General features: G+C 50.5%; 4 protein-coding genes across 8 annotated transcripts; 1 reads left to right on the top strand and 3 right to left on the bottom strand.

Moving 5' to 3' along the window:
* Positions 1-1,563: 1,563 nt before the first annotated feature.
* Positions 1,564-5,813, top strand: PV06_00701 (plasma-membrane proton-efflux P-type ATPase; the record flags this gene model as incomplete). Of its 4 annotated transcripts, none has more annotated exons than XM_016401241.1 (5): positions 1,564-1,778; positions 1,894-2,021; positions 2,218-2,607; positions 2,658-2,915; positions 2,966-5,320. In XM_016401241.1, exons 3-5 carry the CDS (start codon positions 2,224-2,226, stop codon positions 5,318-5,320), a joined length of 2,997 nt encoding a protein of 998 aa, XP_016268294.1. In that variant the 5' UTR covers positions 1,564-1,778; positions 1,894-2,021; positions 2,218-2,223. The 4 variants fall into 4 exon arrangements, with proteins under 4 accessions (XP_016268294.1, XP_016268293.1, XP_016268292.1 ...); XM_016401240.1 differs by having other exon boundaries at positions 1,564-1,826; XM_016401239.1 differs by having other exon boundaries at positions 1,564-2,021.
* A 1,803-nt stretch (positions 5,814-7,616) lies between these two features.
* On the bottom strand, positions 7,617-12,303 carry PV06_00700. 2 transcript variants are annotated; one of them, XM_016401237.1, is made up of 5 exons: positions 11,743-12,303; positions 11,546-11,642; positions 10,678-11,480; positions 10,372-10,632; positions 7,617-10,319 (listed from the first exon to the last, which is right to left on the bottom strand). In XM_016401237.1, the coding sequence occupies exons 2-5, from the start codon at positions 11,609-11,611 to the stop codon at positions 8,357-8,359; spliced, it is 3,093 nt and encodes a 1,030-aa protein (XP_016268290.1). In that variant the 5' UTR covers positions 11,612-11,642; positions 11,743-12,303; the 3' UTR covers positions 7,617-8,356. The 2 variants fall into 2 exon arrangements, with proteins under 2 accessions (XP_016268290.1, XP_016268289.1); XM_016401236.1 differs by having other exon boundaries at positions 11,546-12,303.
* A 360-nt stretch (positions 12,304-12,663) lies between these two features.
* On the bottom strand, positions 12,664-17,768 carry PV06_00699 (uncharacterized protein). The gene is made up of 2 exons (XM_016401235.1): positions 12,809-17,768; positions 12,664-12,724 (listed from the first exon to the last, which is right to left on the bottom strand). Exon 1 carries the CDS (start codon positions 16,961-16,963, stop codon positions 13,103-13,105), a length of 3,861 nt encoding a protein of 1,286 aa, XP_016268288.1. The 5' UTR covers positions 16,964-17,768; the 3' UTR covers positions 12,664-12,724; positions 12,809-13,102.
* A 423-nt stretch (positions 17,769-18,191) lies between these two features.
* PV06_00698 (uncharacterized protein) lies at positions 18,192-22,190 on the bottom strand. The gene is made up of 2 exons (XM_016401234.1): positions 19,404-22,190; positions 18,192-19,315 (listed from the first exon to the last, which is right to left on the bottom strand). Exons 1-2 carry the CDS (start codon positions 21,722-21,724, stop codon positions 18,535-18,537), a joined length of 3,102 nt encoding a protein of 1,033 aa, XP_016268287.1. The 5' UTR covers positions 21,725-22,190; the 3' UTR covers positions 18,192-18,534.
* Positions 22,191-22,334: the final 144 nt, after the last annotated feature.

Here is a 22,334-nt window from a genome sequence, read left to right as displayed (position 1 = left end):
CGTTAGTTGATTCCACCAAACTGGGGAGGGCCATGTCGGAGAAAAACACCAAGCTAGGACCGATGTCAAAATGTTGTGGTCAAGGTCGTTCGGGTCACTGTCATGGCCGACTCCCAATACAACTCCAATACAAGTCCACCGGGGAGAAATTCTTCAAATGACAGAAAGAAATAATTCATTGTTGGCTAGACTTCTTCTGAGCTAGATCAGCCGGGCCACCCATTCATTGCCGCCAATGCCGCGGCGTTCCAAGTGGTCTGGCAGAGATGATGCGACGTATGAAGTCAGCGTGGGCCGTGGGTACTGGACACATTTCCAGACTTGGGCATACTAGCTGGACCAGTTTCCCAGGACATTGTGCGGCTTGAAAAGCTTTCTCACCAGGTGCCGTTGGGTCAAAGCCCTTAAGCGATGAAGCCATGTTTCGAGACAGACTCGCGCCCCAGTAGATAAGCCACAATTGCAGCCAGTGCTGGCTAGATCACGGAGGACGAGTACAGAGAAGGGCAGAATAGCCACATTGCCGATATCATGCCCTGGATGGCAGATGGTGAAAGGTAACCTGCTATCATGTGTGAAAGTTGTCTTTGTTGCCGAGCTCTCCGCGTAGCTGTGACGATCAAAGGCACGCCAGAAGGGTCATCAATTCAGTAGACGGGCAAGTGGCAGAATAGCATGAGCGGACACACACAGGGTAGATCCCAGCTAGCAAAAGCAAGGCTTATAAGCGAAAGGCACTTGAAGGAATCTGTGACGAACTGTTGTATTGTAGGTAGCTTTTGGCGCCGCGGCTTGAACGACTGGGGGCATCATAGCCCAAAGTAAAAAACATCGCAGTGTGCGAAGATTCTCCGTATATCACATCCCCCAAACTCGCAAATGTTGTATCCAACTTTTTCTTGGGCCTCGACTCGCCCAACCTCACATTATGCCTTGGCATCTGTTTCAAGATATGATACTTTCATGTTCTAGGATATGGTCCGAAGGTTGCTGTGGATGCGTGTGTCTGTGATCCGGAAGTCTTGCCGACCCATTCTGTATCCCTGGCTGCAACGAGACCATGGATCGTCAGGATAGAGCAGGAAGCCGCGCAACTCTGTCCGGGGAAGACGCAGCAGTCAAATACTTCTGATCTCCGCAAGACTTCATATGGTCTAGGACGAGTGCTGAATGCAGCTCATCTAAGCTTCGTGCGCCCGATAAGTAAAGGTTGAGGTGGTATGGTGGTCTGTTAGTCATTCTGACTGATGGTGGAAAGAAGCCGAGCGAGATCTCAATAATGACGATACAAGGCACACAGCTATTGCTGAGTTCAGATTTGACACGCAGCTAGTCGAATGTGTGTAGGGCAGCAGTGACCTCTAGGAGGAAGTGCGGACAGCAGACTGGGGCTCAAAACAAAGCATGCCTGTGAAGAATGGACGCACGCTTACAGTTACCTCCCACTTTTATTGGACCGACTCAATTTACAGTGGTAGCTCGGACTCACTAGGCCGCCGACTAGGCTGCAGGGAAGGAGCCTAAGCCAAGCACTCACACAGCGCCCAGTGGAGTGAAATTGTACCGTCGGTCGCCTCGAGAGGTCCTCACCAGGCCCTCACACTTCCTTTTTCCTCGACGTCGGCCCTCCATCCTTGCAATCCTATAAAAGCAACTCCATCCTATGCTCCAGCGACTGTGACGGCGTCATTTTCACACCCGCAGCCCGGCCTAAGGATCCCACCCTGGTTCGCCTGCACGGACCTCTCTTTTTGTCTTGCGCCAGAAATTTCTGCCAGGTGCGTATTTTCCGGTACAACAAACAAACCCTGTTACCGTCAAAGCCGGTCCGTCACACTCCGTCCTTTCTTATCAAATGGCTCACGCGGCAGGCCTGCTAACTTCCAGCTCAAGGAAAGCCTAAGCAGCCAACCAGGTCTCTCCTAGGTGACCTTGCTCGAAGCTATCGCAGCTCCACGGCTTGACGGATCGCTGGTGGAGTCCATTTTCCTGCAAACTCTCCAGTCAAGGTGACGAGAAAGGTGAGCTGCCATTCCCTCTGCTTTGCTCGCATGTTGTGAACTGCTTTTCACCTTTAAAGAGGGGTCCTGCGCTGCGAGCTCAAGCTTCTCTTCTCTCTTTTCCCGTTCAGCTTGGTCTTAACGCCTGACCTCGTTGCCGTGTCTTTTCTTCTTCCTTTGTTTTCCTTTTCCGCGTACTAACCTCTCCACTCACCAGTACAACATGGCGGACCACGAAAAGGATCTCGAGAACGGCGACCCCAAGCGCGAAAGAATCTCCTTCGCCGACGGATGGGACCCAGATAAGGATGAGGGTGAATATGCCAATCTCATCCGATTCATCTCGACCTACCGTGATCGTAGATTCAGCAAGGCACCTTCGCAGGTCTCCAAGGAAGACGCCGCCGATGCCACGCAACCAAAGAAGTTGCCATTCTACAAGAGGTGGTTCTCGAATGCCTCGAGTGCAGGCGAGCTCTACGAGGTTCCCGAAGAATGGCTCAATACCGACATCAAGCAAGGTTTGACCTCTGCTGAGGTTGAAGACCGAAGAAAGAAGACTGGCTTCAACGAGTTGACGACTGAGAAGGAGAACATGTTCCTCAAGGTATTTTTCCTCAAAACTTCAAGACGGTTACAGTGACTAACGATACGTAGTTCCTTGGATATTTCAAAGGTCCTATCCTCTACGTGATGGAACTTGCTGTCTTGCTGGCCGCTGGTCTCCGTGACTGGATCGATTTGGGTGTGATTATTGGTATTTTGATGCTCAACGCCATCGTCGGTTGGTACCAGGAAAAGCAAGCTGCCGATGTCGTCGCCAGTTTGAAGGGTGACATTGCCATGAAAGCTGAGGTTGTTCGTGATGGTCAAGAGGTTGAGATCAAGGCCCGTGAACTCGTACCCGGTGACATTGTATGTTTCTCCCGCTCTCGTTTGCAATGCTCCAGCTAACTTGTCTCTAGCTCCTCCTTGAGGAAGGTGCCGTCGTTGCCGGTGAATGCCGTCTGATCTGCCCGTACGACAACACAGCCCTTTTCGAGGAATACAAGGAAATGGTCAACGACCCAGAAGGCTACCACTCCAAGAACCACACTGATTCTGACGATGACGAGGAACACCACATTGGTGCCTCTATCGTCGCCACTGATCAGTCTGCCATTACTGGAGAGTCTCTGGCCGTCGACAAGTACATGGGCGATATCTGCTACTACACCACTGGCTGCAAGCGAGGCAAGGCCTACTCTGTCGTCACTGAGTCTGCCCGTGGTTCTTTCGTCGGTAAGACTGCTTCCCTGGTTCAAGGTGCCACGGATTCTGGTCACTTCAAGGCCGTCATGGACTCTATTGGTACAGCTCTGTTGGTCTTGGTCGTCTTCTTCATCCTCGCTGCATGGATCGGTGGTTTCTTCCACAACATCAAGATTGCGACCCCCGAGGACAGCTCCATCAACCTCCTCAGCTACGCTCTTATTCTCCTCATTATCGGTGTTCCTGTCGGTCTGCCCGTCGTCACCACCACCACTCTGGCTGTCGGTGCTGCTTATCTCGCAAAGCAGAAGGCTATCGTCCAAAAATTGACCGCCATCGAGTCGCTAGCTGGTGTCGATGTTCTTTGCTCTGACAAGACCGGTACTTTGACTGCCAACCAGCTGACCATCCGTGAGCCTTATGTCGCCGAAGGCGAAGATGTCAACTGGATGATGGCTTGTGCAGCTCTTGCTTCCTCCCACAACTTGAAGGCTCTTGACCCCATTGACAAGATCACCATCCTCACTTTGAAGAGATATCCCAAGGCTCGCGAAATCCTTCAGCAAGGCTGGAAGACCGAGAAGTTCATGCCTTTCGACCCTGTGTCCAAGCGTATCACCACCATCTGTACTCTCAAGGGCGAGCGCTGGTCATTCTGCAAGGGTGCACCAAAGGCTGTCCTGTCTATTGCCGAGTGCGACGAGGCCACTGCTAAGCACTACCGTGACACTGCAGCGGACTTCGCCCGCCGCGGTTTCCGATCTCTTGGTGTTGCTTCCAAGCGTGGCGACGAGCCATGGAAGGTTATCGGCATGTTGCCTATGTTCGACCCTCCTCGTGAGGATACTGCTCACACCATCTTGGAAGCTCAAAACCTCGGTCTCAGCGTCAAGATGTTGACTGGTGACGCCATCGCCATCGCCAAGGAAACCTGCAAGCTCCTTGCTCTCGGAACCAAGGTCTACAACTCACAGCGTCTGATCGCCGGTGGTGTTTCCGGTTCTGCCCAATACGACCTTGTGGAGAAGGCCGATGGTTTCGCTGAAGTCTTCCCCGAGCACAAGTACCAGGTCGTCGAAATGCTGCAACAACGTGGCCACTTGACTGCCATGACTGGTGACGGTGTCAACGACGCTCCCTCCCTGAAGAAGTCCGATTGCGGTATCGCTGTCGAAGGTGCCACCGAAGCCGCTCAAGCCGCTGCCGATATTGTTTTCCTTGCTCCTGGTCTTAGCACCATCGTCGACGCCATCAAGGTCGCTCGCCAAATTTTCCAACGTATGAAGGCATACGTGCAATACCGTATCGCCCTTTGCTTGCACTTGGAACTGTACTTGACCACTTCCATGATCATCATCAACGAGACCATCCGTACCGACTTGATTGTCTTCTTGGCCTTGTTCGCTGATCTTGCCACCATCGCAGTCGCTTACGACAACGCTCATTACGAACCCCGCCCAGTCGAATGGCAATTGCCTAAGATTTGGGTCATTTCAGTCATTCTCGGTTTCCTTCTTGCCATTTCTACCTGGATCATACGTGGTACATTCTTCTTGCCATCTGGCGGTCTGGTCCAGAACTTTGGTAATGTTCAGCTCATGCTTTTCCTTCAAGTCTCACTGGTTGAGAACTGGCTCATCTTTGTCACCCGTGGTGGACAAACTTGGCCCTCTTGGAAGTTGGTTGGCGCCATCTTTGCTGTCGACGTTATCTCCACACTCTTCTGTGTTTTCGGTTGGCTCCACGGCGGTTATCACGAGTTCAACACCATTCCCAAGGATCGTTTCCAGGAGGATCACTACAGCTCTGACACCTCCATCGTCACCGTTGTTGTCATCTGGGGATATTCAATTGGTGTCACCATCGTCGTTGCCATTGTTTACTTCCTTCTCCTCAGCGTCAAGTGGATCGACAACTTGGGCCGTGAATCCCGCAGCCACGCCGATACCACCATGGAGAACATCCTCTCCCACATCAGCCGTGTCGCCATTGAGCATGAAACAGATGTCCACGGCAAGACCAAATGGGTCTTGGGCTCAAGAGGCACTGGTGAAGAGGAGGAAGAGTAAGGAAATACCTGACTCGTTTCGACTCATTCCCAACTTCTTGCCACTAAGTTGGAAGGCCTCTTTCTCCCTCACGATCGAGTCGAAATTTCGAAGATATGTCGGCCTGGGTGCTGGTTTGTGGAATAGGTGTCCACGGCAAGGCTTTATCTTCGCCCCTTTATGTCCTAATTTGAGAGTTTAATACGTGAGAGCTAAAAGACATGGAATGGGCGGTGACAAAAGGAAGGTTCCGTATTGCCATTGAATTCATGTATTAGTTTCCACGACTACGAGAGTCAGATAAACAGAAATTATCAGAAAAAACACTTCCACTAGAGTATTTGAGTATTGTGTATTTCGCTCTTTCAAAAATTGGTGAGTTGGGAAGACAATCAAGAATGTTTGACCCTAAGAAATGTATTCCGAGGTTGCAAGTAGTCCGTCAACAACCCTGAGCAAAGGCATTTGAATCAACCGAGTTGTCATGATTGCTCTTGAAATATCTAACTACCCTGAAAGAGTGACGAGTGAATGTGAACGTTCATGGTCATCGTCCACTGTTTCTTTTTCTTCCTTTTAAGCTAGGAAACAAACAAGGTGACTATCCGTATGAAGCAGTTACAGTTTAGGTACGGAGTATCTCTCAAAGGGATCCATGTTACAACGGAGTATAGAGTGCCTCGTAACGTTGTCCGCAACGTTGTCAAACACTAGTCTTTTGACCCAAGCCCCCTGTACAGTATCATGTCTTTTCTTGGCTGCACATTGGTAGCTCGTGTAGTCGTGGTAGTGGTACGGGAGTACGGGGAGTACTTTCGGTGGTAGATACCCTTTTTATCGGTGAAACAAAAGGTGAGGCTACTAGCTAACTAGCTAGCTAGCTGGTGATGTTGCGCGAGTGTGTGGGAGAGAGAGAGAGAGAGAGCCAAGTTCTCGCCCTCGTGCAGAGATCCTTTTTGCGGCGGCGGCGGACACCTCGAGGCTCTCTTCTCGCCTCGCCTCAGTTGCCCGTTATACACAAGCCAAGTCATTTCGCGAGGAAGTTTGGAAATTTGTTTCAGCGTGAGACCGTCCTCCGTATGTACAAAGTTGACCTTCCCCCCCCCCCCCTTCTTTCTTTTTGCCTTTCAAACGCAGCCAGGCCTTGGCCCTTGAGTTCCTCTTGCACTTGCAGAGTAGTCCGTACAAACTGTGGTTTTGGTCTTCTCAAACCTACCGAGTATGGCTTTTTAATACGTTACTGCACTCCGTATGCGTCGATTGATCGCTAACTCGGTACCCTATTGAACCAAAAGGTATAGTGGTAAGGACCATGTAGTGTCAACATCTTTCTTTTTCCTCTTACTACATACTTCCTAGGTACTCCGTATATAAAGTGAAAGGTAGCCTTGTGTTATTTGTTTTTCTCCCCGATTTCATTGGAATCTCATGGGTTCTACAAGAGTATGAAAAAAAACCCACCATGACGATAACAACCAACAACAACAACAACACTTATTAAAGAGTACATACATTACAGACAGACTCATCTACTGTAACCCATCCTCGAGCCAACCGTTACTTGGATTCCCCCCCTTCAAGCATCACAAGGTCAGAAGGTCACATGTATGTAAGTTGTACGGGTGTACAGAGTACATTAATAAAGGATGAGAGACAAGGTTCTAGATTCTAGAACTTGTTACTCCGTACCGGGAAAAAACAACAAAAAAAACAACAACAAAATAATACCTATTAGGTACCTAGTTGGTATGTCCCGAGGAAAATCAATCATAATCAACAAACAAACAAACAAACATTCTTATCTATTCTGGACCCTTACAATACAATACTACTTGTACAACAAGGTATTTCTCCCATCATGAACTCGAACTCTAAACTCCCAGGAAATGGGATCACATGGTGAACCGTGTATTCATGGGGAGATCTTTGTACACTGACACAGACACTGACAAGTTTCCAAATGTCAATGTCAATGTCAGTGTCAACGATATTCGTAGTCCGTACTGTACATACTGTACATATGTATTTACAGAGTTCTTTCACATGGAATCCCAAAAAACAAAACACAAAAAAACACTTGACCAACCCCTAATCAGTTACTAATCCCTGTCTTACCTACAGAGTACAAGTACAAAAAACAACATACTCTGCCCACCGTACACCATACACTTACTTGTTCACTAATAAAAGTACCCGACCTAACTTCAGGGTACTACCGTGCTCAATAATGAATGAATCATGTATTAGGCAGGTAAACAAAGTGTGTGTGTGTGTGTGTGTGTGTGTGTGTGTGTGTAAATGTCCTTGCTATGTGAGTCGTTAAGAAAATTCTGATTGTCATTGTCATAAAACTATCCAAGGCCGTCATCTCAAAGTGCGCTCAAGAAATATATGGTCGTTATCATATCATAAACTGTTCATGCCGTGCTGTATTCCAAAACGCGCTCAAGCAAAAAAAGTCTCCCTCCAGCTTAAAAAACATTGAAAAAAAGGAGTCCTCAAAACTGTCGAAGATGAGTTCCTCCACAGTGTGAACCAACAAACCATGGCCGAACATCGCAAACCACGCATTTCGTATTCTCATACTCCATTATCCGGCATCTCGTATCTTCAGCGGGACGACTAAATCCGAAAGATGTGATTGTCAAGCTGCCATTCGGAATAGATGTGCGGCTGATTGTATGGTCATTGGTAATGAGAACCAAAGAGACCAACAACAAGAAGGAAAAAAAGCCGATAGTGAGTGGCATCTCTAGCTTTTGCGCTAGGTCCTTGCGCCTCTTTGGGTGCTTGGTGAAGAGGATGCAGGCGTCCAGGCCGAATCTTTCCATCTCTTTAGGTGTGTGGTAAAGAGGACGGCAGGCACGGCTGCAGGCTAAAACAGCAAGCAAGCCTCTAGGCGAGAATAGCAAACTCTTTGGATGTGTGGTGAAGACGGCCGCCAGAAGGCCGGCAGGCCAGGACAGTAAACGGGCCACAAGGCGGCCAACTCATCATCATTGACAATATCATGTCGAACCTGCTTCTCAGAACCTGCCTTCAGAGAATGGTCTCTTTCTAATCCTTCACCTTGGGCACTTTTGATTTACACCGGATTGTGCAGAATTTGTGACCACAGTCCATGCAGACCTCGCCTAATGACCAGCTTGCAGAGGTCCCGCACTGACAGCATTTGATTACGTACCCTTGCGGCAACGAGGGCGATGATTTCCCGACATTGGACCTTCGACTTTGGGCATCGATCTTGTTAACAGGAGGTCCACTGAAAAGCATCATGTGCTCCGCCAAAGTCAACTGCGACGTCTGCTTTTCATGCGAAGATCCACCCTGCAGATATGAGGACTCGGGGCTGTCGGATTCGGAATAGGACGAGGTCATTATGGTGTCTTCTCCCTCTCCCTTATCGCCCTTATCTCCCTCTTCGTCTTCATCGGCTTCCTGTGGGGTGTCATGTGTCGAATTGGTTGAGGATTCGATGAGGGAGCCCTTGTTCTTGCCCCCTGCGTCAAGTTCGACCCAAGATTTTATGTTCATCTTGTCCTTGACAAAATGATCCGAGACATGATTGAACCTATAAGTGATTGCATCCACTCCTACGAGATCAGGCGTGACGGCAATGATGGTCTTGCAGAACCCGCACCAGAATCTTCCTTGATGGTTTCTGGCAATCCTCCGATTCCCTGGACTATGCTCAGTCCCATCAATCCGATCGATACAGTGTACCTGTCTCATATGTTCAACATAGTGATTCTGACCATGATAGATGACCTTTCGACACTTGAGACACCGCCAGCATTCCTGTTGTTCGTGTTGGCTCTGCTCGTGCCGTTTCCAGTCGTTTTTGCTTCCAAAGGTTTTGTTACATTGGTCATAGGTACAACCAAAGGGCCTTTCGTGACGTTGCATGTGTTTCTTCAGCTCGCTGGCTCGCATTTTTATCTTGCCACATTGCTGACATATGTGATACGTCTGGTTCGTGGCAGGACACTTCTTGACGGCAGACGTTTCTGAATCTTTGTTGTCTCCAGTAACTAGGCTCAGGGATGAGCTCCCAACACTGCTCACAGATGATCGCAAGCTCGACCTGAAACGCGCGAGCAGCTCCTCTTCGGAGAGGCTGAAGAGGCTTGGACCGTCTTTGTTGGACAATGCCCGATGCTCACCCAAGATGTGGGCGATTTCATCCACAAGACGTTTGGTGAGACGAGTTGTATCATGTTTGCTTTCTCCTTCTGGCGGAGTCACTTTGACTTGTGGACACAGAGGCGAGATTGGAGTCACAGCATCGCCGGTAGCACCTCCGTCTGCGTTCATCACAATATCTTCTTGTTCGCCTCTTAATTCGTGCAGCATTGCTGGTTGGACTTCTTGGGGTGATGGCACCTCGGTCATCCTACCTACATCCAAGAAAGGATTTGCCACAGTATATGGTCCTCGGATCATTCTCATCTGCTCGTTCTCCCACGCGTACTTGACGTTGCGAGCCACCTTCATGGCCGGTGGATGGGACTGTACACCAGTCCACGGCTGCTCATGAACAGAGCTATATTTGTTGGAGAGATTGGCATCGGTTGACACTCTGGATGTAGGGAGAGGTTGATCAAATCCAGTCTGTGATCGTGGCCTTACTGCCGTTATTCTAGGGGGTGCAAAACTCTGGGTGTTCGAGGCATGTGAAGGGAGAATTTGCTGACGCAGATCCGCTGGGTTCACCGGCGTCGAGTCTCGTCGACGTTGACTTCCAGAATTCTGAGCACAAGGCTCTGATGGACTAGATAGCCTTGGATCAATGTTCCGTAGGTCAAAGCTCTGTGTTCGGACCATCGAGAATTCCAGAGGCGGTCCTGAATTGTAGGACGCTGTTGACTCGGGGTAGTTGTAGACAGCGAGCTGCTGTCTCACAGGCATGTTAGCCATATCGGCGACCATTTCATCTGTAGTTGTCTGTGACTGTGTTTCGACTTCTTGTCGTGGTCCAGCTTGTCGTTGACGCTGAAACTCGGCATACCACTGCTCGGATCTAAAACTGAAGATCAGTACCTAGCATTGCAGTTGTGCCGGGAAACACCTACCGGCGCATAAGATCGTCCTCTTCTTGGCCTTTGTGCATTTTGACGAGATGTTGCTTGAAATTGTCCTGTCTCGGCCACAACTTTGAAGCTCTTGGGCAGCCGTTTGCGAAACATTTGTAATACTTGGTCTTCCGGTTGTTCACATGGTGAACTGATTTCAAGTGGCGATCGAGGTCATTGCTTGTAGCAAAGCCCTTGTTGCGGCGAGAGCATGCATGATAATGGCATTTGTATTTCCTCTCATGGCGGGCGTTGTGTTTTCTGAGCTGTTAGAAGAAAGTCAGAAAGAACCAGGGAGTTACTTACTTCATGTCTGACCTCGTCTTTCCTGCATACTTACATTCGTCGCAGTATAGTGTCGAGGATTCTGAGCCGTCCTCAGCATTATTGTCGAGTGGTGTGGAGGCATTTGGGACGGAAGTATTTGACTGGCGTGGGAGGTCGCTATATAAAGCCGGCGTGATAGTGCTTGACGAGCGAGAAGATTGAAATATGCCTGTTTGAGTCGGCGTGGACATACGCATGATGTAGTTTTTGTTCTGCCGATCCATTTGTTCTTCACTGGAGCTGGTCACCGATTCCGCTTCATGGTATGTTTTTGGCCCAGTCCAATAAGCCGAATCTTCGACAGAGTCTTGTCCACTGAATGTCGAGCAGGTCCTTCTGTGTCCGGGATTGATCGCGAGCTTAGGGATTGGTTGTATCCTGGTCTGGACGTCATCAGAGAGGTCGCGTATTCCGCCCTGAGTAGCCGCTAGATGATTCCACGGGATGGCGTCGGGTGCACGGGAATTCGATTGTTGATGTGCGGCCCCGGAGAGACCAGTCGATGTTGGATCCACGATCCGTGAATGCGATGCAAGCAAGTGAGGACTGGGAACAAGATATTGTTCGTTGCCTTGGCGGTACTCACTGGGAGAGAACGGTATGAAGGAGGCAGAAGAGTCGACAAGACCGTATCCTAAAATTGAGAAGGAGAGCCCTGCGGCCTCGTTGCTCGCGAAGGCCATCTCGTCCAGAGGGGACTGGAGCCCCGTCAAATCTGTGTTTGCATCGATGGCTGTGTCGAGCGCAGCAGCGCCGCCGGTATGAGATAGAGCTATCGATGCCTGGGGCAGAACAGGTTAGATATGGGAAAGTGTGGTCAGGGTAAGGAGGCAGTGCGTATAGCTACATTTGATCTGGCGTTCCGAAGCCTTCGAGGGCGTGTTGGAAAGACCTGGGATGAATTTCCCTCCATCCTGAGGAGTAGAGAAAGAGAAAGAAGAGGGCTGTTATGAGTGGATTAGCCACATCGTCCGGCAAAGTCTTCGACGAGAGTTCTGGGCATGAAGAAGTGAGGCGATTAGTTCCTGGCTCGGGAAGACTCACTATCGACCGATCCCGTTCGGAGTTGATTAGACAATGCCCGTGATAAGTTGGGGGAAGGTGTGCAAGTTGTCAGAATGCTAACTCAGTCGTCGGTTGATACTTCCAGGCACTCAGCCTCGGTGCAGTCAGTCTAAGGTATGCCTATGGCAGTGTGGGTGCCATGAGAGTCGGGAAGAAGAAGCCAGTGACCGGTGAGGCAAAGGCAAAGTAAGCCGCCCAGTTTTGCCCGAGGAAACGAGGTGAGGTTCGAGGAGGAAGAGGGAAAAGAACCAGAAAGTCGAGAGAGGGAGAAGTTGGGTTGAAAACTTTGGGGCTGTGTAGGAGGATGATAGAAAGAAGTCTCGATGATAATGTGCCCGACAGAGCCTCATGCCCGCATGGTCGTCGGAGTCGGCAAGGAGGAAGCGAGAGATGGACAGAGCGAAGGTGGGTAGACCGGGCGAGTCTTGTCGAGAGGGTGGTTGATTCGAGTGCACATTTGTGATGAAGTTGGAGCCAAACCGGTGTGCCAGGCAGGAATCGACGCTGGGAGTGACGCACCGAAGCAGTGCTTGCTTCTCGTATCAGTTCGGTCACGAGGGGCAAGTTTAGGTACCTGAGGAAGGTCTGGTAGGTCTGGGAGGGGGTCTTGTACGGGTAGCAGGTCTAGTAACTCTGTAGGGGCGGCTCTTCGGTACGGAGAAACTGCCAGCACTTCTGCAAGTCTGCCTAGCCTAAGCCCCTCCAGGCTGGCGTCGTTGCCTGATACCATCACACAGTACGATTACCACTCGTCAAACTCCCCCTCCCTCTCCCATGATCATGGGACAATTGTCCCATACATGTTCGTATACCGCGATACCGCTACGGCTGTCAAGCTCATCCTTGGAACTCCAACGTACCAAGGTAGCATTCGACACTTGACACTTTTGCTTTTGTCATGCAAGGGATTTCTGGATTCAAAGGACGGACTGACTACCTGGCTGACATACTGTAATCTAGCCTAGAGTGATGACCTATCAATTCCACTACTCAACCGACCAAAAACCGCCCGCGTAATACAAAATGTTGCACTTTGCAAGCGTACCTTGCATTTTCAAACAAAAAATCATCGACTCATCATCCTATCCATTATTGTCGTAATCATTTCAGCAAAAGGCCATTGGCACTCATGGCTGGCTGGGGTATCATCTATACAAGAAGAATTATGCTCACAAGATCGAGTGATAGATGATTTCCAAATACTAGACCAGCCTCAACTGGAAATTTTCTGAAACATTCGTCGCTCTCAGTGGTCTGTCTGTTCTGCCACGGCCGGGCGTCCTCAGCCGAAAACTCGCCTTACGCGAGGTCTGCTTCCCATGGGCACGTAGTCGCACCCTCATGGTTTTTGGTACCGCATGTTCCCTGCACCATGTCCGTTACTAGGGATATTGTAGCCGTAAGCCTGGTTCATGTTTGCAAGTCCAAGTCCCGTTGCGTCGGTCATGGCCACCGGTGATTGGCTCGAAGAACCGTGCAGCACCGAGTGAGAATATTGTGGCATGTATCCTTGCATCGACTGTGCGCTGGTGTAAATCGTGGGAAGTGATGCTTGGTTAAAGTCAACTCCTGCCGATCCAAATGTTGAATGGCTGTAATCGGCTGTTGCAGGCTGAGATCGAGGGATGGCAAGCTGGTCCTGTGGGGACAGGCTATGCTCCTGTCCTGTTCCAAGGCTAGAAGACATATAATCCCCAGTGCCCATGAAATTGGGGTCTCGTTGCGCATAAGCCCCAGTACCACCGCACACATCGTTCAGTGATTGAGCCTGTGTTGCTGAAGGTATGGTGTGTGGACTGTAATAACCCTGTTGCTCGAAGTGGAAGCCTCCGTTGTGCATACGACTGGGCATCGAAGCCGGCGACTGCCCAGCAGAGGAAGTCTGATAAGCGGACGCTGCGCTGTTGGGGTAGGGAGACAGATTGTTCATGTCGACGTTGTTCGCGGTCAGCGGATACGCGGCGAATGTCGTCGGAATTGCAGGTGGCTGCTCGATAGGGCTTACGATTGTATCGGGTGATACTTGTCGCATATTGACGAGATCCAGCACCGGCATTGCGATCTGTTCCATGTGCTTTCCCATGTGGACCGAGAGTTTCTTGAAACTCGAGCAGATGTTCCCGCAAAATCGGCAAGGCTCGTCCTTTGGCTTGCTTTGTGTCTCGTGGCGACACTCTTCTATCAACCGCCAAACTTCATTGTCCTCTTGTCCAGATTGCCACACGGTAGAATTCGCAGGTTTGATCTTACTGCTGCCAGAGCCTCGACCTTTGATTTTTGGTTCTGTCATCTTGTGCTCCCGTACGAGGTGCTGTACGAAGTTGTCCTTGCGATAACACACGTGCGAGCATTCTGGGACACTACACTTCCACCACTCCAAATGGCGATGCCGTTCATTCTCGTGCCGCACCCAGTCTGCTTTGCGTTTGAAAGACTTGGACTCTGGACAATTTGCAAAAGTACAGGAGAATGGCTGCACATCTTCATGCACGTGTTTGGTCCAATCTGAAGGTTTCTGGAATTTCTTTACTTTGAAGCAGAGAGGGCATTCGAACTCTGCGGGAAGCCTCTTCACGGGTGGCAAGGGGATGCCAGGCGGGAACAAAGCAGGCGTGACAACCCCATCGGCAAGCCCTGACTCATCAATCTCATCGTCAGCTGGACTGGTGATCTGAAATTGTGTCTGTGTTGAGTCGGGGTCCTTGCCACTGACACGAGGAGCCAATAGCGACGCATCACCCCCCAGTTCGAAGCAGAATTTACCAGAGGTGCAATTCTTGTTCAATTGAACCGAACGAGTGTGCTTAATCTTGGCCTCGACAAGCTTTTTGTATCGTCGAATTTGGTCTTGCCCGATGCGGTCGATCAAGTATGCCTCAAGCCTCGGGTTTAACTTGCGAGTATGATCTTTGAAACCTTCGATGGTGGGCAATATATCCTCGGCCTTGATAGTCAGATCCATCCGAATTGCGACCTCGTCCGTCTGATCATCGTCGTCATCGTCTGCTTGCGCATCCTCGTTGTCAATTACCTGCGCCGCCAGAATGGGCTCTCGTTCGTGCATAGGAGACGCAAGCGTGGGCACCGGGGGGCCACCGTGTCTCGTCATAAGCTCTGTCAACCCTGGACTTTTCGTGTGTCTGTGGGTGTCGCTTTTACTACGGCTTTTCCTCAACCGAGAAGTTTTGGTTGTCGTGTCCGGTTCTTGCTTAATCGTATTTCCTCGCCCGATAAGTGCAAGTTGATCAGTCATTGCTTTGAAAGCATTGCCTGTGTCAAGCGGTGGTGATTTTGGCTTGCTAAAGCTCGGCATTCGTTGAGCTGGTTTGACTTGGCCAACAGAACTCCGATGAGTATGAGTCCTCGTTGCAGGCCCCTTCTCTGGGATTTGCTCAGCCTTGATGTTGCTGCTACTGCGACGCGGTAACAGGCCTCGCGCCTTGTTTAAGAGGCTATTGCCACGTTCACGACCTCGTTTGGACAGGGAAAGATGTCGAATTTGACTTCCTTCTACAATCGAGCTCACCTCACTCTCGCTGAGCCGACGACGCGTACCCCAAGTTGCTGCCCGAGATGCTGTTTCCCACTTGACCGCTTCTTGGTTGAACTTGTAGGCAGCTGCATTTGACGTATTCGGCTGCTCCCTCGTGCCGCTCGGGGGTCCACGAACTGGGTCTTGCCATGGCCCACGACGATAGAATTGGTGAGGGAGAGGCTCCTGTTCATCAGGTGCGATCTCATCCTCCAATGTAGGGAACGCAGCGTTTTCAGATGATTCCAGTGCTTCCAGAGCGTGAGGGGACATGCTAGATGGGCCAGTCTCGTGGTATTGGGTAATCATTTGTTGTGTATGGTCTTGCGCCTGTGACGATGATATAGACTCATTATCGGAATATTCCTCTTCACTATCAACCTGAATGGAAACACCTGGTCCAGGTATATGCGTGTCAGGGTAAACTCGGCCTAACGCGTCGAATTGTGCCCCTACGGTATGAGCACGGCGCCTGCTGCCTTTTGGTGAACGTCGAGCCAAATGAAAGTCTTCACCAACATCGCTACCGGTCTCGCTTGTTACGAGCCACGTCTGCACCTCAGCATTCTTCTCTTCCAGTTGTCGCCGTTCCTCAATGTCTTTTACTGACAGAGTAACCTCATCGGTCCTGACGTAAGGGTCAAGTCCTTCCCTCTGAGATGAGCCATGCCGTGAGCGATCAATATCATTGGTGTCAGGAGGCATCAGATGAGATACGGTTTCCACCTTGCCGCTTTCCGAGTCCGCATCACCACCGTCGGACAATTCCTCTTCGTTCTCGTCAGAGCTTGCATTTCCACGGTCGCGCTTACCAGTGCTTTGGATGTTGCTTGAAAATCCGTGATCGCCGGCCTCGTAGCTGGAGACCATCACCACTGGGCTCGGAGCACGTTTACCAGCCGTCGTCTGTTGCCAAGTGCCTACTTTATGATTGGGAGACGGCGTGCGGAGGCGGTTGGTATCCACCCGGAGCGTTTGGGAGTTGTTCCCTTGAAGGGTGCCTGATGGGACCGAGGAAGTATACATGCTTCGAAGGGAGTCTTGGTTGCCACACTCGGCGGGCGTAGACGGCTGGAAGGACGAAGGCGCAGCGGTGTCCATTAGATGGCTACGTAGGTCCTCGCTAGAAGAGAATTTTGCGAGTGGGTCATTTGAGGATCCAAAGGCGTCTTCGAATTCTGTCGGCCTGAGCGCACTTGAGGTAGGGTCGTAACTCGTGGCTGAATACGGATCGAGGATGTGTAGGTGTGCAGAGTCATAGGCAAGAAACTGCTGCTCCCAGATGTACTCTTGCGGAGTCGTCTCCTCGCTTAGGTGATTCTCGGAAGAGCCTTCGGTCGAGAAGATGTCATCAAAGGAAGAATCGTGGTGTGAAGTGCTTTCTTCGATATAATGCCCGTGTGCTGGTGTATTCCAGGAGCTTGGACTGGCTGTCGCCTGCAAGCTCATGAACTGCTCGGCGCAAATAGGGTCGCTGTCCAAACGTGATAGTTGCACGGGATTTGAAGTCACGCTCGGATTGCGCTGGTGTGCATGAGACTGGGAGGGGGCAGATCCTCCGTGCTGACCTTGTAAGCGCCGTTCTCTGAATGTTGTCGATACGCTTTGCTGAGGAGAGTGCAGTCTAGGCCTGGTAAATACAGGATGTTGCGATGTAGTAGAAGACATATTACGTGTGATGCTACTCAACAACTCTTTTAGGGCGACAGTGTCCTCCTATGTTCGAATCCTCGACAGCAAGAGTCCAGTAGGGGCCAGATTCTCAAGGCGTAGGTGCATGGCCAGACACTAGTCCACTTGTCGGGAGGCTGTGTGATGCGGTGCAGAAGGCACTTCAGATCTCGTTCGTACAGGATAGCGCAATGAGGTTCAGAAACTCCCTTCAGATGCCCGACCCTGCTTTTCAATACGGAACGGTGAGTCGTGGGCAGATCTTGGCCCGATATCAATGTCAGTGGGGTGTTCTCTCAAGTGATTACCACGAGACTTCGGAGGATATCAATGAAATCGTCTTGTTGAAAATAGCGATGATACCAGAGCAACACAGATGCCTATGGAGGAGTACTGGAGCGGCCAGCCAATATGCCAGCCAGTGATGTTTGACCAAGAGGGTTTCGGGGGTTCCTGAGAGGTCGCAAGATCGTGTCCTCCTTAGTTTTAGAGGCTGAAGGGCATTGATGTGGGTAGGGGATGGCCGGGGAGCAGGGCAAAGGGTCGGAGGTCGCAGGGCAGATTTGCGGCGGAATCGAGAGGAATCGACGGTTGGTAACGAAGGGGTCCGTCTGGTGAAGTGGTGAGATCGCGGCGCACTGGGAGGGGACAGCCTAACAAGTTGACGGGCCCAATAGTCTACATTCCATGAATGGTTCGGGCTCTAGAGGCACTTGTGAGAGAAGCAGACAACAGGACGTCTTGTTACAATGACGCATTTGGGCGGGATGGAAAGATGTACAAGAGATAGGACCGATGGGATTCCTGTCGCACGCGCAGGTGCTGTGAGCGTTGGATGTTCAAGTGTCAAACGGAACACAGCCGCGCCGCAGTTCGGCTAATGGTGATCGCTCAGTGGGTGTTTCGGGCTTGCTCCAATTCCACCTGCAGGGATGGAACGGGCTCTTTTGCGGGCTCTCCAAGCTCTAAATGCTTTAAAGTCACCCAGACATCTTCAGAACTATGACCTAATTCCACGGCATAACACGCTAGATCCAATGGCCGGTGCCCCTACTGGCTGCTGAAGGGCTGGGGTGTGCTATTCATAGCATAGCTTGTTCTTAACCGGTGAGTGACTACTCGTACTCGTAGGGGGCCCGGGGACGAGTTAGGGCATCTTCTTGCCAACCGATCTGAGCAACAATATGATGAGTGTCGTACTCGAACCATATAGGAGTACTTGGGACATGAACTCAGTAGCCATGAAATAACTACCAAGGATAACTCTCCACGTTCCATGGTGCTTGATTTCGATACCGCAAGGCAAAAGTACTGGCCTGGTCAAGAGTCTCCAAGCCACCAGCGCACGAGGCACACTGCAGGTAATGTCCACCTGAATCAGCCTTACTAGGCACAGCCGCACCAGGCCATCTCTCTTGTCCGATGCCACCCCCCCGGGCAGATTCATGGCAGATTCCATCAGATCCACTATTTTACATACGAGTATGAGTCTACAGTACCGAAAACACCCTCGTGGCCCTGCCTTAACCCTCTACAATACCGATTAGCTACTCCGTACGGAGAGTTGACTACACCTTATTGTAATCCTGGCATGCTAATGGTGTCTCGACTAGTACTAGCGGAGGACTCGGGCGCAAAGCTGTCCCCTGCAGGAAAACGCAAGAACTCCCCAACGCTCCACTACTCTGTGTCATGTTTTTTGACAACCAGTCTCCCATGAGGCCCTCCTTTGTTATATGTGGTCGAATCCACATAACAACATCAGACGGACTCGCATCTTCTCCTGGAGATGGAGCCATAGTCATAGTGGAGTAAACCGAGTCCAGCTCCAGGCGGACTCTTCGCCAGATCTGTATGGCTGCTTTGGCGATTAATCGAACACCACATAAAAGTGCTGAGTGGGAATCGTCGGCCATGATGGCCTGAATGTCGCGCATTATTTCCTTCGTGACTGACAACGCTGTGGCTGCCGCAGCCTTGCGTCCATAGGCACTGGCGTATAGGGTTTGCATTGTGAGACTCCTCCAAATCGCCTCTCTTCGTAGACTCTTTCGTCTCATCAACCAAGATACCATCTTGAGACTCTTGCCTATACCAAGCTGCTCCAAGGCGCCGTAGTCGGAAGTGAATAGAAAAGGCTCAAAGATACGTCTCTGGAGCACTGTCCATATTCGGTTTTGGACCACAAGACTCTGTAGATCCCGAGAGGAGGCTGCGCTGTCGTTGATGCCCAGAACCTCGGCTTTGTCGTAGAAGATACCAGGACTGCTTGCCTCCCGTGACCGATCGATCACGAAGTGCTTCGAAACCTCTTCTATCAAAGACGCTAGCCGATCAAAAGATTCAATACTACAACCGACAGTCAGTGGCGTGTGTTCAATCCGGCCTGGTAGATAGAATAAGACGATCATCTGTGAAGGAGCGAAGTTGCACTCACAAGAAAGCATCTCCTTTGCCGTGGCCGATCTCTCCAATACTCTGCAAGATCTGGTCCATCCTTTCGCTTTCTTGTTGCAACTCAGTCTGTTTGGCCCTTAAACTTAGCATTGCCTTGGCCAGGTCGGCATGATGAGTATTCGCTGTCTCGTGACGCTCCTTCAAGATACTGTGCTCCTGTGTCTTGACCACAAGCTTGGCTTCTACTGCTTCGCGAGCACCTCGCTCCTTATCAAGCTCGCTCTTCAAGTCTTCCATAGTGGCCTGTGCAGCATCAAGTTCGTTCTGTAGTTGTGCTTCACATCGTTCGAGTGTAGAAGTCAGCTTCGATCGCTCTTGGTCCGCTGCTTGCTGAAATCGCTCCATTTCATCCTGATGGGAAGTCTTGAGCAACTCTACCTCAGCAGAATGCTTGCTGATAGATTCTGCCAATTTCTCAGCACATACAGTTGTTTCCTGCACGTGTTGCTTGTGCTTCTCTTCGGCTGCGCTTATTAATGCTGCCTGCACTTGTTCATGCGAATCCCGTGCGTCGTCGAGTTCTTTGTCCTTTGCAGCTAGCGAGCCTTCGAGGTCTATGATGGCCGAACGAGCATAATCAAGGTCCTTTTTCTGCTGCGTATGCTTTGTGATCATCCCCGCCAAGTCGAGTTGGATTTTCGACAAATTGGACTTATGCTCGCCCACTACCCTGGCGAAAGAATCATCTTTGTCAGCGACAACCTTCGCGTGTGTTTCGTTCATATCCTCTACTAGTCGCTCATGGCTAGTGTTGATGGCGTCGATTTGATTTTTAAGGCCCTCAATCTCATCTTGTAAGTGCCCTTTCTTCATCGTTAGCTCCTCGTTAAGAGCCTTGGAAGCCTCTAGCTCTTCTAGCAAAGCTTTATGTCTGCCTTGCAGGTTGGCAAATTCATCTTGTATCTCATTCAAATGGGAGATTTTCTCTGCTTGTTCACTGACATCACTTTTCAGTCGCAAGTTCTCACCAGCTTGTTCTCCAATGATCCTCTCGTATTCCTCTTTGGTGACACTCAGCTCGATCCTCATTTTGTTGATCGCTTCTTCATGCCGTGTCTCGACCTGCTTTACAAGGTGATCCTTTTCCGTCAAAAGACCTTGACTTTCTTGATAATAGTGCAGAAGGCGATTGATATCAGGCAGTACGCTGGACACTTTTTCCAACAATCTTTTGCGCTCTTCCTCTGTACCTGCGGGAGCAGTTCTGGCAATCGCTTCTGGTAAAGTGAAGCCCATATTAGATGGAGGGAAGGGGGGGTAGAATGCTTGTTGGTAAGGTGAATTGTTCATGACGTGGGGATATGGGAAGGGATAAAGGCCTGGTGGAGGCTGAGAAGGTGGGCGGCTTGCGTAATGGGGATATGTTGGGGATCGTGGCGGTGATGTGAATGGGGTACGTGATTTGGTATCTGAAGTTGCTTTATCTGGAGCAGAATTATTGGTTATGGGAACGGTGCTCTCGACTTCTCCGGTGTCGCCCAGGTCGATGAAGGCTATTGATGCCTTTGGAGTGGGCGCGAGCAAGGGATCCTGGACCTGAGGCTCAGCTGCTGCGGCCGTGACCATCGACTTAGGATCGGCCAAGCCGAGATCTGGATCCGTCGCAGCTGTAGGAGGAAAGGCGCCTGGTACAATAGGGATGGGCAAGGCATTTGACGACGTCGCTATTGTCGGAGAAGAGACCGGAAAGACAGTTGATGATCCCGGGGAGCTGGTCCCAAGAACAGCCGTCACTATTTCCTCCGATTCCTCAGCTACAGTGGGTTGCATTGAGTGAATGGATCGAGATGACAATGATCGAGTGGGTTCTGTATTTGTGTCATCGCTGTCGAGAGTCTCGGTGCTTGTAGGAGATAATGGAGGTGACAGCTGCTCAGGGTGCGATTGTGCGTTCACAGCAGCGTCCGAAGCAGACTCGACCGTTTGACTCGAGAGTTGGGATGAGTTCGCGATGATAGTGCCTTGTCTTATAGGCTCTGTGACCCTCGGTCTATCATTCTCGATAACTGAATCGATATACCTTGTGGATCTGATGGAGCTTCCAGAACGTCTGGATGAGTTCAAAAGAGGGTCAGACTGCCTGTGGTCGTGACCTCTTGGTCGATAAACATACACAGCAGGCGACGTTGGCCTGCTGTTTCTTGGGACTGAAACCTCATCAAGAGTCCGTGAAAGAGTTTTGGACAACCTCAAAGAAGGCGAACTGGATGGGCGACTGCCGGGTTGCCGATCAGAGCTTTCACCGAGGCTGCCACGCCGACTTCGGGGTTTGGCGTTGGTCTGATAAGATGTTGTAGACATTTCAGTGGCTTTTCAGTTCAAAGGCTCGACTGTGTGGTCAATATTGAGTGTATAGCTATAAATGAAACAGGTCAAAAGATCAGTTTTAGGTGGCTTCATACTATTTACATATTAGTTGTACATCAAGTAGAGATGGGGTCGAGAGAAGAACAGAATGTCCGGCGCAAAGAAGAACTTCGCATGGGATTTAAGCCCTACATCGACTGAGCTATACCCGCGAGCAAAAGAACAGTCACAGTCAGTATGCATTCGACCAAAACCGGATTGTGGCGAAAGAGAGTAGGGCTCTTGCTGCCCAACCAAAGTACTGACGAGAGAGAAGTCCTCCCTCTCCACAACCAAAGTTCTGCCATTGCATGAACTATGTTTGTGATCACTTGCGTTAGTGAGCATCACAGTAGCACATCAATCTCACGTCCATCTCGTGGCGGTTGATGATTGGGTTGGGTAGCGAGCAAAAAACAGGTGCCTCGTGGTTCCTATATTTTTGAACTCAATACAGCGTAGGGAAAGCCGGAAAAACAACGGAGCGGGCTGGGCCAAAATCGCTCTAGCTCCTTGGCAACTGATCTGGTCTTCTAGACGTCAATGTCCATAGCTGCACCAATTG

This window comes from Exophiala oligosperma (genome assembly GCF_000835515.1).
Source record: "Exophiala oligosperma strain CBS 72588 unplaced genomic scaffold supercont1.1, whole genome shotgun sequence".
NCBI classification, from domain to species: Eukaryota; Fungi; Ascomycota; class Eurotiomycetes; order Chaetothyriales; family Herpotrichiellaceae; genus Exophiala; species Exophiala oligosperma.
The sequence above is the reverse complement of the archived record's forward strand: the minus strand, read 5'-3'. Positions and strand labels throughout refer to the sequence as shown.

What these genes read in the sequence shown, in the direction of transcription:
- PV06_00698 (XM_016401234.1), bottom strand. Translation starts at nt 21,724, where the DNA reads ATGTCTACAACATCTTATCAGACCAACGCCAAACCCCGAAGTCGGCGT. An exon ending in GGCAAAGGAGATGCTTTCTT is followed by an intron (nt 19,316 to 19,403) that starts GTGAGTGCAACT and finishes TGTCGGTTGTAG; the next exon opens with TATTGAATCTTTTGATCGGC.
- PV06_00700 (XM_016401236.1), bottom strand. Translation starts at nt 11,611, where the DNA reads ATGGAGGGAAATTCATCCCAGGTCTTTCCAACACGCCCTCGAAGGCTT. An exon ending in AAGACGAGGTCAGACATGAA is followed by an intron (nt 10,633 to 10,677) that starts GTAAGTAACTCC and finishes CTAACAGCTCAG; the next exon opens with AAAACACAACGCCCGCCATG. An exon ending in GAGGACGATCTTATGCGCCG is followed by an intron (nt 10,320 to 10,371) that starts GTAGGTGTTTCC and finishes CTTCAGTTTTAG; the next exon opens with ATCCGAGCAGTGGTATGCCG.
- PV06_00699 (XM_016401235.1), bottom strand. Translation starts at nt 16,963, where the DNA reads ATGTCTTCTACTACATCGCAACATCCTGTATTTACCAGGCCTAGACTG.